The 15437-nt window shown below is 43.7% G+C and overlaps 1 protein-coding gene and 1 long non-coding RNA gene across 6 annotated transcripts; one reads left to right on the forward strand and one right to left on the reverse strand.

Annotated features, from left to right (window-relative positions):
- LOC8073251 lies at window positions 215-3288 on the forward strand. 5 transcript variants are annotated; one of them, XR_002455266.1, is made up of 8 exons: window positions 215-276; window positions 367-569; window positions 1931-2035; window positions 2114-2438; window positions 2528-2594; window positions 2687-2766; window positions 2842-2966; window positions 3052-3288. It is a non-coding gene; the product is annotated as an uncharacterized LOC8073251 (long non-coding RNA). The 5 variants fall into 5 exon arrangements; XR_002455264.1 differs by having other exon boundaries at window positions 2114-2594; XR_002455265.1 differs by having other exon boundaries at window positions 2114-2594; window positions 2896-2966.
- On the reverse strand, window positions 4913-10148 carry LOC8073252 (ribulose-1,5 bisphosphate carboxylase/oxygenase large subunit N-methyltransferase, chloroplastic). The gene is made up of 11 exons (XM_021465896.1): window positions 9936-10148; window positions 8791-8913; window positions 8414-8699; window positions 7806-7924; window positions 7573-7705; window positions 7419-7495; window positions 7039-7236; window positions 6769-6958; window positions 6013-6206; window positions 5829-5920; window positions 4913-5743 (listed from the first exon to the last, which is right to left on the reverse strand). Exons 1-11 carry the CDS (start codon window positions 10044-10046, stop codon window positions 5635-5637), a joined length of 1632 nt encoding a protein of 543 aa, XP_021321571.1. The 5' UTR covers window positions 10047-10148; the 3' UTR covers window positions 4913-5634.

Raw genomic sequence — 15437 nt, forward strand, 5'->3', positions numbered from 1 at the left:
TCGCCGCAACGCCCCCCTCCGCGAGCCCGCTGGCCGCGCGCATGCCGGTGGCCGCGCCCCGGCCGCGAGCCGCCGTGAGCCCGCCCCTCGCCGCAACGCCCCCCGCCGCGAGCCGCCGCGAGCCCGCTGGCCGCACGCACGCCGGTGGCCGCGCCCCCCGCCGCGAGCCCGCTGGCTGCGTGCACGCCGGTGACCGCGCCCCGCGCCCCCCGCTGATGCCCTCGGTCGCTGATGCCCTCGCTGCCGATGAGGCCATCGATTTCTCCGTAATAAAGAGTAAGCTACAAGCCTTGATCGCGTGTGTCGCGCGTTCGGTTCTCCTTCACTCCTTCGTTCTCTCACCTAGGGTTCCTGATGCTCCGCCAGCGCTGGTGGACCTCTCGCCTGAGTACCTCATCGGCGCCCCAGATTCCGTGCGGGAGCGGGTGGCGCTCCGAGGCCTCGAGAAGCATGGAACCTTCGCCGACGCCGCCAAAGGTGCTTCTGCAGTGGCGCCACCTCCGTCGAAGATTCTTAGGGTTGACGCCGTCCGCTCTTGCGAGGACTTGCTGGTTGAGCTCACCGAGCAGGTATTTAGAGCCGGGATCCCTTTAGAGCCTATGCAACCATGTGCATTTTCGATGTGGGTGTTTCTGACTTCTGATTTGTCTATCCATTTTATTACGTGAAGAGCTTGCATTTCTGTTAATGTTGATTATTTTACCCCGTCACTTTTGGAACAATTCGAAGGAAGCTATATAGTTATTTGTTGTAGCCACTTGGTTTCTGTTTCAGTTGAAACTGTCCTGGTTTAGTTGTCAATTGTGATTGGTAGAAACTTTGTGCTAGGGCAGGGAAATTCACTAAAACTGTGAAGCCTGTGTTTAGTGAGGATAAACGAATAAACAGATATCATTTTTGTTTTGAAAACTTAATAATCTGGACAGTGTATCTGATCACAAGCTATTCTTGTAGACCAATGTCATCTGTCACAATAGGTTGAAAGAAAAACAATTGTGATAGATCTGTAGCATTTTCATTTCATGATAGAAACTGAAATTATCCATTTTCATCTAAACTGATTCAAAGATTATCTTCAACAAGTAACTGAATATGTAATTTTTATTGATGATTCAAGAGTGATCATATGATGTGTAATCATTTTTTGATTTGTTCGTCATTATGATATTCAAATTGTGGAGTGTACTTCATCAAAAGTGCGGGTTCGATCTAAAATTGTGGAGTGTACTTCATCAAAGTTTGCCGATGCCCATCTTGCAGCTCTTTGGATGTAAAGCTGATGACAGCGTGTAAGTTCATTCAGCGGAGTTGTTGGCTGGTCTTATGGACAGCCGTGTATTAGTCGGGTCTTTCATTTTATTTTGTCTCCATGACATGGTCGTTTAGTCCTATATAGCAGAGGTGTTGTTAGTGGTTGTTTGTAGTGATTGGTGGCGCGTCTTTAGCTAATCCCCTGCTGGGCATGCATGTGCTGGGTTTGGGAGAAGGCATTCTGCATCTATCCCTTGTATTATTCACCTTTTTCTTCTTAATTAATGAAATGACACAGCACTCATGCATAGTTCGAGAAAAAAAAATATATGATTCCGATTTTAAAAAGAATTACTGCATTGCTTTACCAGGAAATTGTTTAAGTGCTCTATTTAGTGCCTAAAGATAATGATATCATCTTATTTGTAATTCATCGCATAAGAAGTCATGTATACCTACCGTGGAGATTTTACATGTATGTGGCTACCGGCTACTGCTTATTGGTGCTTCTTTGTGATTCAAGTGTAGCTTGTCTTATCATTTGTGAAACAATCTTCAAGCGTTTTTTAATTTTGTTTATTGTCTTCCAAAACTACATCATTTTGCAATTTGGTTGTCATTAAGTCATTCCCAGTTTCCAGATTCAAGGTATATGTTACTTAGAGTGTAAAATTTGCAGGTTGGAAGCTCTGGAATTCGGGATATAATTATGCCTTTTAGACAAGATATTCAAAACTTTATTTGTATCAAGAAACCTACACTACCAGAGTCTTCTTTGGAATTGGTAAGTTGCAAAGGTATTTTTAAAATGAAAAATTGGAGGTCTCCCCAAAATACTACCAACCTGTTGTTTTACATGCAGCTTAGAGAAGTGGACCCAGAGATCCAATCTATGGCTGCATCATCATCAGTGGAGCAGAATGGTATCAAGAAACACGACAATCATCAGTCCTTATGCAATGTCCACCATCTTAACTCCAATATTGATACACCTAGGCCCACTATTGCCAGTACTGAGCTTCAGCCTGGGAATTTAACAAATTTAGTCAACAACCTTGAAAAAGGTAATTTCAAGCAGTGTCCAGTCGAATCAACTGTTGATCTTGATAAGCCACTTGAAACAGACAGAAGGACCTGGTGATCTGTCTGAATGTGGGATCGTCGCAATCTTGGCTCGAAAGGACCTGGTGAATTCACGAATTTGAGGGCTATAAAGCTGTTGTTATTTGTGTCCAGGCATGTCAAGATAATATTTTTGCTATTATGTGCTCTTTAGGAGAAGACCGGAGCTTTTGCATGCTGTCATCAACGAATAGGAAGCTATCAGATCTTCCAAAGTTAAAGTATGTAGCTTAAATTTCTCTCTCTAATTGCAAGCATGTGAACCCATCACAGTCAACTGTCCAGTACTTGATCAATTTCTCACCTATGTTAGAAACTTAGAACGCAAGATATTGGTGTTCTGAACCCATATGCAATTCATATCTAATTGCTTGCTGTGTTGCAGGCACAAAGGTAACAAGTGTTATTTGAGTTAAGTTCAAAGTTATTTGGGTTTATGGTTATTCACTTATTCTCTAAGTCTTGTAGTGTGAAGTGCAAAAATATTTTTGGAATCAAAATATCCCATATCAAATCTTACAGTTTACACAAAAAGCGATTCAGTGGATGTCGCCACACAGCTTGCCTGCCTCCTTGCAGTCTTCTCCAAGCTGGTAACTAACTTGGCCATAATTGTTCCATGCAAATCTTGCAATGTCATTGCACGGCTGATTAATAACTTGTTTTTTGGGGATCAAGGCTTTTCAGATAGGTGGTGATGGATATGCAGTGTGAAGTGAAGAAAGGAAAGACAACTATGAGGTTACTAGGTGACTCAAGTTGTTCCGTTGAGTTTTCTTCTGAGATCATGCATGCTTGCAAATCATAGTTTAGTTTGGAATCCATGGTCTTGAATTAGCATTGTATCTTGAATTGGATTGTAACAAAACAAAATTCTTGTGGTATGAATGTATGCTACCGATGTGCTCTTTTTTCCCTGCGTTGCATATTTGTTGATCTATTTGCCTTTGTTACCAACTTACTAATGCTATTAAAAATATCTTGGGCTTTTATTAACTATGCCACAATTTTATAGATTTAGGAGGTTATTGGACAAACAAATTTCTATATGCGAACTTTACATAGAGATAGATATATCAATTTTTCAGTTATATAGTTCCAGATAGATCAAGGGTACCGTGTGATTTTTTGGAAGAAATAAATATGCCTTTTTGGTTTGTCAGATACTCATATCTTTCTACACTATCAACTTGAAGATGCATTAGAAACATCTTTACTCGTTCTTTAGTAGACATGGATATATCTGCGGGTGCGTTTCTATTTATTATTGTGTTGTTCTAATGTGTGCAACAAGGATTCGTTTCGCTGAAATTTGACTTGTGCTGAAACTGATATTAAAATGTTGAGCGAAAAATATTGCTTCTTTGCTAAAAAGTACTGTTGAAGTAGTGCCAAGAACAAGGTGTGGCTGTCTTAATCTCACGAACTTTGTTTTTTAATTAAATGTTATTTTAATGTCACATTTATCACGTGTTCCTTTACAAATATTTAGTTGTCCCGTAGCAACATATGAGCATGAAACTAATGGTGCGATCTATGTGTTTTTAACATAAAAGTTTTTTGTCCCGTAGCAACGCACGGGCACGCTACCTAGTAAGATGTATTAAAGTGGTAAGCTTCAAGTAGATATCATCATGAAGGCAAGCATCACAACGGCAAGCATTCAGTAGAAAATCAATACAAATCACCATTTACCAGAGTATAGTTGTCTGCCAATTGCCGAATACTTTTATTAAATTTAGCACTTGGATTACTTATATAATCCATAATGAGGGTTCTCCAATGATACAAATCATCTCCAAGTTCATTGGAGTAAAAATTGAGCTGATTTGGCCTTCCCCAAGAAAACTGGCATGGCTGGCCTCAGGAACAGGCCTGGGCAGTCCTGCTGTTATAGTACCAGCTGCATAGGAGATAGAAAAATCACCCTAATCGGTTTTTAGAATCGGCCTGGTACCAACCACTTCCTGATATGTTCGCATCGATTTTTTCTTGATGTAAAAATTACGTCCACCAATGTCAAAACCTTATGTTGTTGAGCTAACATATTGGTCTTACTATTTTCTTGCCTTGGAATATGCCGAATTCGAAATTCAGCAAAAGAAGTAATGATATCAAGACACGTATCAAGGTACATATTGAGTGACCCCTCTACATTGAAACAACAACTACTTGTTACTACCAGCAAGGAGTCACCAAAGGCTTAACACACGTCTTACCTCCATAGATTGCAATATTTCGAAGCTAAACAAGAGAACTTCACAATCGGCTTGAATGTTGGTGCAAACGTAGTTGATGTCTCAAATAGTATCATTATGATAAATAATGATTATGCCAACACCTTGGCCTTCTTTGCAAGCCATTTAATTAAAAGAAAAATTGGATATATACCATTGAAAGATCTGAAGTTTAGAAAAATAACATCGAAATATTCAAAATGTAGAAAAATAGCACCGAATGGTCACTCTATTGCAGACTTCTACCATTTCTATTTAGTCATTCTCCATCATTCTTTAAACTATCATATAGAGAAACGGGGTGAAAAAAATAACTGAGCAGATCCCATTTCCTTATATTTTTTTTCTCAAAAAATCTCACAAATAGAGGGGAACAAGCAGGTTTTTTTCCCCCTCAATCCTCTTTTCTCCCTCAATGTACTAGAGCTAGAGCACAATTTTCCTATACTCCAAAAGTCTGTTTTCTCAATTTCTTTAAGCTGCATATAGAGAATTGGATATCCTGATCTGGTTGAGATGCTCTTATAGCTATAGCGGGCACCGGCCGCTAGCTCTACTATCGGTGCTAGCCAATATGTATTGTCGAATATACAGTGTATTGCAACACACAATTTACCCCTGCTTGGCGATTTTAGCACATGGACTACAAGCACATTGCGCTGAAATTAGTTCAAAAGTAGCTTTCGTTCACCAAAACTCCAAAAGCAATTTTGGTTCCCAAAGAACTAGTTCAAAAGTAGATTCTTTCACCAAACGCCACTATGCAGTAACAATCAGGTGCGACTTGAATCATCACAAGCCATGGAAGCACAACCCATGACTCCGCACTCCTCGGATGAAGCAAACCCACGACGAGCAACTTCAGTTAGTCGAGATGCTCACAAATTGCAGTTGGTGCAGATAACCCATGTGCAACAGCTTCGCAATCTACACGTCAGCATAGGCATTCCAACAGGGCTCCAGTGTGTGGTTCTTGCAATTCAATCAGTGAAGCACTTCCATCCATGATTGCATCTAGCATGAGTTAAAAATTTTCCAAGGCTGAGGTACAGGAAGTGACAATGGACGATATTATCTTTCTCTGCAGATCTTTGTAGTCCAATGATAGCTTCACATCCCAACTGGCGCCCTCCCTGCAGAGAATCAGATGAACTAGAGTGGGTAAGTGATGCTGGTGTATGGCATCAGCACGAAATGGGTTTGAGAATGAAGCAGCACCGGTGGGAATCATCTTGCTCAGGCAATGCTTCAAGCATGGGATTAAATATGGACAGGATTGTTTCCAGCACCACCTTGTCATTTTCCTTTATCTGAAAGCACAATGAAAAGATGGGATTTAGACGAACATCGACCAAATGACGTGGCCCGCACATCATTCATGAAAACATCACAGCATCCTTACATCAGCTTCCGTAGTGGATTCGTCTATATCACAACCTAGAGCAGCACGGAGATGGGACAGCAAGGGCTGAGGCAGGCCATACGTGGGGAATCCTCCAGATCTAGACAGCCATGTCCCACGAACCATATGAGTGGTTTGGCTTGTTGTCACAGACTGAGCTGTGCCGTCCTCATCATCCGCAGATGTGTCAAGATCTGCACATAGGCCTTGTTTAGTTCCGAAAAGTGAAAAAATTTCGGTACTGTAGCACTTTTGTTTGTTTGTGACAAATATTATCCAATCATGGACTAACTAGGATCAAAAGATTCGTCTCGTGATTTACAGCTAAACCGTGTAATTAGTTTTTGTTTTCGTCCATATTTACTGTTTCATGCATGTGCCACAAGATTCGATATGACGGGGAATCTTGAAAACTTTTTTGTTTTCAGGGTGAACTAAACAAGGCCATAATCATGCATCTGTAATATGATTTTGTCTAGATTTTACTTGCTTGCATAGAGAAATAAAGGATGCCCAAAATCTATTGATCACAAACAGCAAGCTTGCTATTCATGGAAACTGTGCCTAGTCCCTAAGCAATTGAAATGGCTATGCTGGTTGGACAGAAATCAAGATAGCCAGACTAAACTATTGTAACAGGTAAATTATGCATTTGAGATCTAGGCCAACCAATATTTCATTGGCAAGATAGCAGAAGTAACCTCTCTACTTGCAGATCTACATGCAGCTAGGAATACAACTACTATAACAGATTACCTAAAGGTATAACATCATAAGGGTTATCTCCTCTTGGTAGGAAACCATAGAATGTAACAAGATGTGACCCTGGATGTTTTCCATAACTGAGAAAGCATTGCTCCCCTGCATCACAGGGCCGAGACAAAGGAAACTTCAATGATTTTGTAGCTTCATCTACTCGACCATAGTTCAAAATATGAGGGGACACCTTGAGAAAATATGAAAAAGAGAACATGAGAAACAAATCTGAAGACTAATAAAAGAAAACTTCCAGGGATGACTACAAACCGAGTGATTGAGAAGTCCAGCAACAGGAACCAAGCAAGTTGATAATTTCCCACTACTTAGAACAACCATCATACTGTTGGAATACCATAGTTCACATGCCCACAGAAAATTGTCCCATGTGCACACATCCTTCCGGAATATCTCAGGAAAATTTGTGCAAAGTAAGGGAAATAATTCATCATACTGCTGGCGCAAGTGCTGCAATAAGGAACAAATTACTGCTTTGTACCATTTGAGCAGTGATTTACAGAATTAAAAGAACAATATCACAAACCGCTGGTGCAAGTGCTGCAATAAGGAACAAATTACTGCTTTGTACCAATTGAGCAGTGATTTACAGAATTAAAAGAACAATATATCACAAACCACAATGGTATTACCTGCTTAGCTTGCATTATCTCATCAAAAAGAAGGGTTCCTTCTAATGCAGCAAGTCCGTCAATTCCAAAACTCAAGCCTAGAAGTGCATTTGGTGAAATTATTATTTGAACTAGATTAAGGACTTCTCTTACAAAACACAATAAATTCTTGTACCTGTATTGAAATTTGCCGGGAGTGTATCAAAGTATGGTTTAAACTTTGAAGCTAGATTATACCGCTCTCTCATGCTCCACAACAATAACATAGTCTCAGAAGTGATACTATTGAAATCTTTTAATGCAAGAAACTGCAAACAATATAGAAACCCACATTCTGAGTCAGTCAGTACTGAATGTATTTCGATGCTTAAGAAACACAGGGAATTAGATTACCAACGGAGAACATACCACTTCAGATTGACAAAGAAGTTCATCAGATATGATGAGGGACTCTGGAATTTCAAGAGCAATTTCCCCCACACCTATACTTTCAGAAGCTACCATTCCTCTTCCAGCTCCCTGAAAAACTAAACCTTCTGAAATCAGATAAATGATATGTATGCTTATACAAAGAAGTGTCCATGAAGACAGCATTCAATGATCAATTTTAGTGAAATTAAGTTGGATAAAAAAATTACTAGAATAGCTAAGCATCCTAGTATTCAGTAAGAGCAAACAAACTTCTTACTAGGTCACTCACTGACATCTATTGACTCACCATCTATTCCACTATCTCATCTATATTCTGGTTAAAATACATTAACATAGACATTGTCAGCACACCTGTTATTAATAGGATGAACATAAAAGCTCAAATCGACATTGTTGATTTTGCAAACACATTAAAAGTGCGGAAAGATAAAATACTAATGAACACCAAATGACTGTAGCATCAAGATTTTCTTTACATGCATGCTCTAACAAAGAATGTAGGAAAGGCTCTCAATTTTCAATGGATGACATTGCATATATCTCAAAGCATACATAATTTATCAGCAAGTTCTATGGAGACTTACAGGCTATCTGCAATATAGATTTAACACCAAGATGCTCCCCCCATTTCAGAAGAGAATCTTCAGCATCATGGTTCTGTGTTTGAACAACCATCCAAGCATCGTCTGACTTTCCAACAGATTTCAGCTTAACAACTATCTCATCCTGTAGTATCTGTAGTACTTCCTTGGCAGCGGCATTGGAAGTTAGAAGCAATTTTTTCATTGTTTTGAACAAAACATTTAGAGATTCAAGTTCATTCCTTGCAGAGAATGGACCGACATCATCTCCTGCAAAATAAAGCTCTAGCTACGGAAATATCACACAGATCATCTCGTTAGAATGTAGAGGTGAATAAAATCAAGAGCCAACCAATAATGAGTGACACAGCATGGAATACCTCATCCATGTACACTACCCTAGCAGCTTCAATAATCTGATCCAGTAATTTGAGGGCATCGGCAGCAGAACATGTAACAGGAATCTGAATTTCACAAGATAGGTTCCTATTTTCCAGTATCCTCTGCATTAAGAAGAAACAAAAGGAACTTACTGGAAATTTTGCAATTCTCCACAGAAACATGAGACTAGCAAAATTGTATGACTATAAGGAAAACACAAGTCGGTTTATTCCAACTCAACATCTGGCATGAAACTGTTCAACTGTCCAGAACACAAAATAAAGGAAATTCACATGACAAACTATACTGGTAAAATCCTTCTATTAATCCAGCATCACAAGAAATCAGTCAGAAATTGACACTGCAGTAGGCTTTCACTACAAAGCTAATAGAAACCAAAGAACAACAATCGTTATCGTGTCAGAAAAAATCGCCACACATCTTTTCTGCTGGACAAGCTCTCTTCAGGGCCAGCAAGAGCCATCTATCATATCAGAATTCAGAACTCACTTAAGGAATGCAAAACTTTGCTACATAAGAAAAGGCAGTTGAAAGGGAAGATCCTTAATTTTTAGAAGAAACAAGAATAAACACTCCCTACATCTTCTCAAGCAATAAAGATTTAATAAACTAACAATATCACTCATGGACTAGGCTTGTACTCCTGCAAAATTAAACAAAATCCAGCAATTGTCTACTCAAAGTAAAAGTGAGTAAGCAATTCCCAGCAAGTTCATCTCCTTTAGGGCCTGTTTGAATGGCTAGAGCTAGTTACTAGTTGGGCGAAAAATTAGCTCAAATTAGCTAAGGTTAGATAGCTAGTTGGCTAATAACTAGTTGTTTGAATGCACTAGGGATAATTTTAGCTAATTTTTAGCTAGCTAGTAATTTTAGCTAATTTTTTAGTCTCTCTCCCTTAACCACAAGCAAATTCTGGTCGATTTCCAACAAAAGATAGATCATTTTAGCTGTTTCCCTACCACAAAAAAAAAAACTCAGTTTTCCAATCCAGTAACTAAACTTGAACTGTCCGCGACTTAACCAACCTCCACATAACCAAGAGGAATACTAAAATCGATTAGGCTTCTCATATGGGTTGATCCTACGAAAAGAGCCGAGCTTCTTTCTAACGCCTGCGCGGTACCTTCTTCTCTGCGTGAAGGGGATCCGCCTCCGACAGAGGCGGCAGGAGAACCTCCACCGCCACCGGATCACCTCCCGCTCCCAGCTTCCCCGCGACCGCCGCCACCGCCATGGTATCCCGTATCCGGCGCCGCCGCTTCTCCCCGGACGGCGAAAGTTTGTGTTTTGGGCGGAAGGGTTTTTGGTAATCGGAAATGAATCCAGTGAGAAGCCATGGGCTAGTGCGAATGGCAGCCCTAAACCCTATGTTGCAATTGGGCCCCCATTATGTGAGAAACGCATGAAGCTTCTACAAAGAGCTGAAGATGATTGAATTTTGTGCGGGACACGCATCCGGCCCATGAAAACAGTCTAGACTCCGCTCAGATTCAAGTGCTCGATTTGATACAGATTCTTATGTTTTTCTAAACTAGGAGGATTCCCCGCACGTTGCTGCGGGTATGAAGGGGAAATACAAATATGGTTTTACTGTAGCATCTATATATAGTTTTAGTAGTCAGTTTCAAAAGAAGAAGAGAGGTGATCATGTGAGAGAATAATTGTTAGCAGTATGCATGCATGATCATATGTATGTAGGTAGTTGCATCCACTACTGAAATTATTTGTGAGTGGGCACTTAATTACATGTAGCAGCAGGGTAAGTGGATGATGATGTGGCGCAAGGAGGTGCAAGAAAATTAGCTTAGTGGGGTTTATCTTTATAGGATATATAGATTTATTTTAGAATTTAACGGTGCTATGCTTTTTAGTGATAGGCAACATCTCCGTCGACAACAATATATCTATGGTGACTTCGTGAATTTTAAGATCTGTCGGTGCAGTCCTTGGAGGTGCTCATAGGGTAGGATTTACATACGTGTATTTACAGAGGATGAGTGTGCATGTGTGTTATGGGTGTCTATGTTGTAATATGTAATTCTAAAAAAATAGAGCGGTGAATTATAGGCAACTATGAAACTATTTCTAAACTATGGCCTTCAATTTTAACCTAATCAAAATCTAAAAATGATATATTTCTTGTAGTCACTATTCGCCTAAACGGCCATTTAAACGCCATGTAAATGCTATGAAGTGGTACACCGTTTTCGTTTAATCATCTGTTTAGCCTGTTTAATTGACCATTTATCTCTCGAATAATGGCTAAACGGCAGGTGACCGACGTTCCGTTTAGCGTTTAGAAAAACATTGCTTATAGTGTCTGTGGGGGTATAAACCCCTATACCCTTACGGCTAGGCTTGGGCCAGGAGGCTTGGCCCATTACGAGACAAGTTCAAGGCTTGATAAGACAGCTTGAAGTTTCGCGCAAGGAAACAAGACGTGGAGATCAAGCAGGATTCTAGTCGGTTAGAATAGAAATTGATATCGAACTATCTATGGCAATTATAACCGACTAGGATTAGTTTCCAGATCTGTAACCCTGCTCTCCGGACTATATAAGGAGGGGCAAGGAACCCCCCTAGGACACATTATTCTCTCGATCCAATACAATCAGACGCAGGACGTAGGTATTACGCCAACTCGGTGGCCGAACCTGGATAAAAAGCTTGTCCGTGTCTTGCGTCACCATCAAGTTCGTAGTTTGCGCACCGTCTACCGATAAACTACTACCGTGGGTATACCCCAAGGTAGACTGCCGACTAGCTTTCGTCGACAGTGGCGCGCCAGGTAGGGGGTGTGCGTACAACTTCTTCGGCGAACAAGATGGTCATAGTTCCAGCTTCCGCGACCGTGCCTGAAGGCCTCACGTTCACCGTCGGCCAGATCACCTGGACGACGCGCGGCGGCGGTTTCACGACCACGGTTTCGGAAGGAACCCAGATCCAATCTGGGATGACGTCGGCTCCGACCACTCGGATGACGGCACCGAGCGCCCGACCACCGCTCCCGCTCTACAAGGGGAAGAAGATCGACTGCTCGGACCTTCTCCAAGTACTTGATCGCGCCGATTCCAAGCTACTCGAAGCTTCCCAACTAGTAGATGGAATCTTGCGCCAGCCTGATCGAGCCGCTCTAACGGATTTTTTCAAATCCCACCGGCCAACTCGTGTCGTTACACACGAACGGCTGGGGACGTCTCTGACGATAACCTCAACTCCCTCAGGACGATCAGTCGAGCTCAAGGCTAACCCGGAGGAAGATTATCCTTGCGGTCTGAACAACTCGGCCGAGTGCCAGGGCGTTCGAACCAGCATTCGAGCACATCTGATCGCCGCGATGGGGCAGACAGCCACTTTGCTCAAAAGAGTCCAAGCCGGCTCCCATACAGAGGCCACCTCCGACCAGACTCACCGCAGCCGGACCTCACCGTAGCCCAGCAGGCACCACCGCAGCCGTTCCCCCGATAATCATCGAAAAAATTCACGACGTGACGATGGCGGTCGGGACGCTGGCGGTCACCGCGAGCAGAATCGCAGGCGTGGTCAAGAAGTAAACCAGTACAGGGATCTTCGATACAACATCCCTCCCAAAGATGCCCGGGACCACATCAACAGGCGCGTCACGGAAAGGGCAGTTCACGAAAACTTGCGTCGTATCGAGTACGACGCAACGCACGGCCCCCCGGGCCTGAAGCAATTCTCTTCACACCTCCGCCAGGTCGTGTGGCCGCGCAATTTCAAGCTCGAGAAACTCAAAAAATACGACGGCAAGGAAAACCCAGAGAACTGGATCACTCTTTACGAGATCGCCGTCCGATCAGCAGCAGGGGATGAGCACGTCATGGCCAACTACTTTCCAGTAGTCCTCGACCAGGCTGGTCACCAGTGGCTCCTAGGCCTGCCCGAGGACTCTTTCGACTCCTGGGAAGAACTACGTCAAGCCTTCATCGACAACTTCATCGCCACCTGCGAGCAGCCTGGGAACAAGTACGACCTCAAAAGGATAAGAGATAGGAAAAACGAGCCTTTGCGCGATTACATCCGACGATTCTCGGATATGCGCCTTAAGATCCCGAAGATTTCCCACGACGAGGCGATATCTGCTTTTATCAAGGGGTTGCGCTTCCATGAAGCACTGAGGAACAAGCTACTACACAAAAGGCCAACGACGATGACAGAGCTCCTCGCCACGGCCAAAAATTATGCTGACGCCGATGACGCAGAAAAACTAATCCGCGATGACGCCAGAGGTCCCGACCAGCCTCCTCGGCGTGACGACAGTCGCGGCCGCTTCGACAACAGGAACCACCGCCGCCCCGATAACCGAGACCACAGAGAAGGCTGGGACAGGCGCGGTGACAACCGCGACGATTTCAGAGGCAAGCGCCCTCGCGATCACGACCACGAGGTGAATACGGTCAAGCGTCCAAACGGACGGCGGGATTACCAAGAAGACTACAACAAGATGTTGAAGGGACTATGCCAACTGCATCCAAAATCCAACCACACCATGGAAGAATGCCGCGTCCTCAAAAGCATCTATACGCGGTGGGCTGCTCAAGACGATCCCTCCAAGAAAAACGGAAAACAAGACGGGCGCGATCACGAAGACGAGGACGAAGACCAGGATATGGACCCACGACACCAGTATGTCAGTCCTACTGACGTGGTCCATTCCATCTTCGGAGGAAAGGTATCCATCGAGTCTAAACGAGAAAGAAAGCTCTTAAAGAGAGCCTGCCTCAACATAGACAGCACTGATGGTCTGATCGCCGATCCGAAATTTCCTCCCTGGTCGCACAGGGAAATCTCCTTCAGCAGGAAGGATCAGTGGGCCGCTATCCCGGAGTCAGGTCGTTTCCCTCTAATTTTGGACCCTTGCATCAACAGCATCAGATTCGAGCGCGTGCTCGTGGACGGAGGAAGTTCCATTGACATCCTCTTCCGCAACAGCCTGCCCGCCCTCAAGATATCTCCGGCACAGCTAAAACCCTACGACGCTCAATTTTGGGGAGTCTTGCCAGGCCAGAGTTCAGTGCCCCTTGGACAGATAACACTGCCTGTCCAATTCGGCACGTCCGACCACTTTCGAACAGAGTTCGTCAACTTTGTGGTCGCCGACTTTGATGGGACTTACCACGCTATACTGGGCCGACCATCGCTGACAAAATTCATGGCGGTCCCGCATTACTCATACCTGGTCCTCAAAATGCCTACGGAGAAGGGCGTCCTAACCGTCAGAGGCAATGTCTACACCGCATATACTTGCGAGGAGGAGAGCTTCAAGATCACCGAAGCAATTGATCTCTCAATCCGCATAGCAGAAACAGCAACCCAAGCCGCATAGCTATCTCCCGACCAGCTCCGACTACCCGAGCAGGAGACCGCCAGGAAGAATTCAAAATCCAAGGAGTATAAAGAAGTACAACTGGTCGACGGCAGCCCCGAGAAGACGGCCCTCATCGGGGCCAATCTGGACCCCAAATAGGAAGACGCGCTCGTCAGGTTTCTAAGGGACAACGTGAGCGTTTTCGCATGGAAACCCGCAGACATGCCCGGCGTCCCACGAAACCTGATCGAGCACTCCTTAAATGTCTCGAAGACCGCAAGACCCATCAAGCAAAAGCTGCGACGGTTCGCTCGTGACAAAAAGGAGGCTATTAGGATAGAAATAACACGGCTTCTAGCAGCCGGATTCATAAAAGAAGTGTATCATCCCGATTGGCTCGCCAATCTGGTTCTTGTACGCAAAAAGAATAATGAATGGAGAATGTGCGTTGATTACACTGATCTCAATAAACACTGTCCTAAAGATCCTTTCGGTCTCCCTCGCATCGACGAGGTGGTCGACTCAACGGCCGGATGCGAACTCCTCTCTTTTCTAGACTGCTACTCTGGTTATCACCAGATCTCGCTAAAGGAAGACGATCAGATCAAAACGTCTTTCATTACTCCTTTCGGTGCATACTGCTACATGACCATGTCTTTCGGGCTCAAAAATGCCGGAGCCACTTATCAACGGGCCATCCAGCAATGCCTCCACGACGAGATTCGCGATGACCTCGTCGAGGCCTATGTAGACGACGTCGTCATCAAAACAAGGGACGCAAGCACCCTAATCGACAACTTAGACTGAACCTTTAAGGCGCTTAACAAGTACAAATAGAAGCTTAACCCCAAAAAGTGCATCTTCGGTGTCCCTTCCGGTCTACTGCTCGGCAACGTCGTCAGTCGCGACGGCATACGGCCGAATCCTTCAAAAGTAAAAGCAGTACTTGACATGCGACCACCTAAGAATATTAAGGATATTCAGAAGCTCACTGGATGTATGGCCGCTCTCAGCCGCTTCATCTCAAGACTAGGAGAAAAAGGCCTCCCTTTCTTCAAACTCTTGAAGGCGTCAGAAAAATTCTCCTGGACAGAAGAGGCTGATGCTGCGTTCACCCAGCTTAAGACTTTCCTCACTTCACCGCCTGTTCTTACAGCGCCTCAGCCCAATGAAGACCTACTCCTTTACATTGCTGCAACCGACAGGGTTGTTTCCACGGCAATAGTGGTCGAGCGAGACGAGCCAGGTCATGTCTACAAGGTCCAGAGACCCGTTTACTTCATAAGCGAAGTCCTA

Source organism: Sorghum bicolor, chromosome 7 (assembly GCF_000003195.3).
Source record: "Sorghum bicolor cultivar BTx623 chromosome 7, Sorghum_bicolor_NCBIv3, whole genome shotgun sequence".
In the NCBI taxonomy this organism is placed as follows: Eukaryota; Viridiplantae; Streptophyta; class Magnoliopsida; order Poales; family Poaceae; genus Sorghum; species Sorghum bicolor.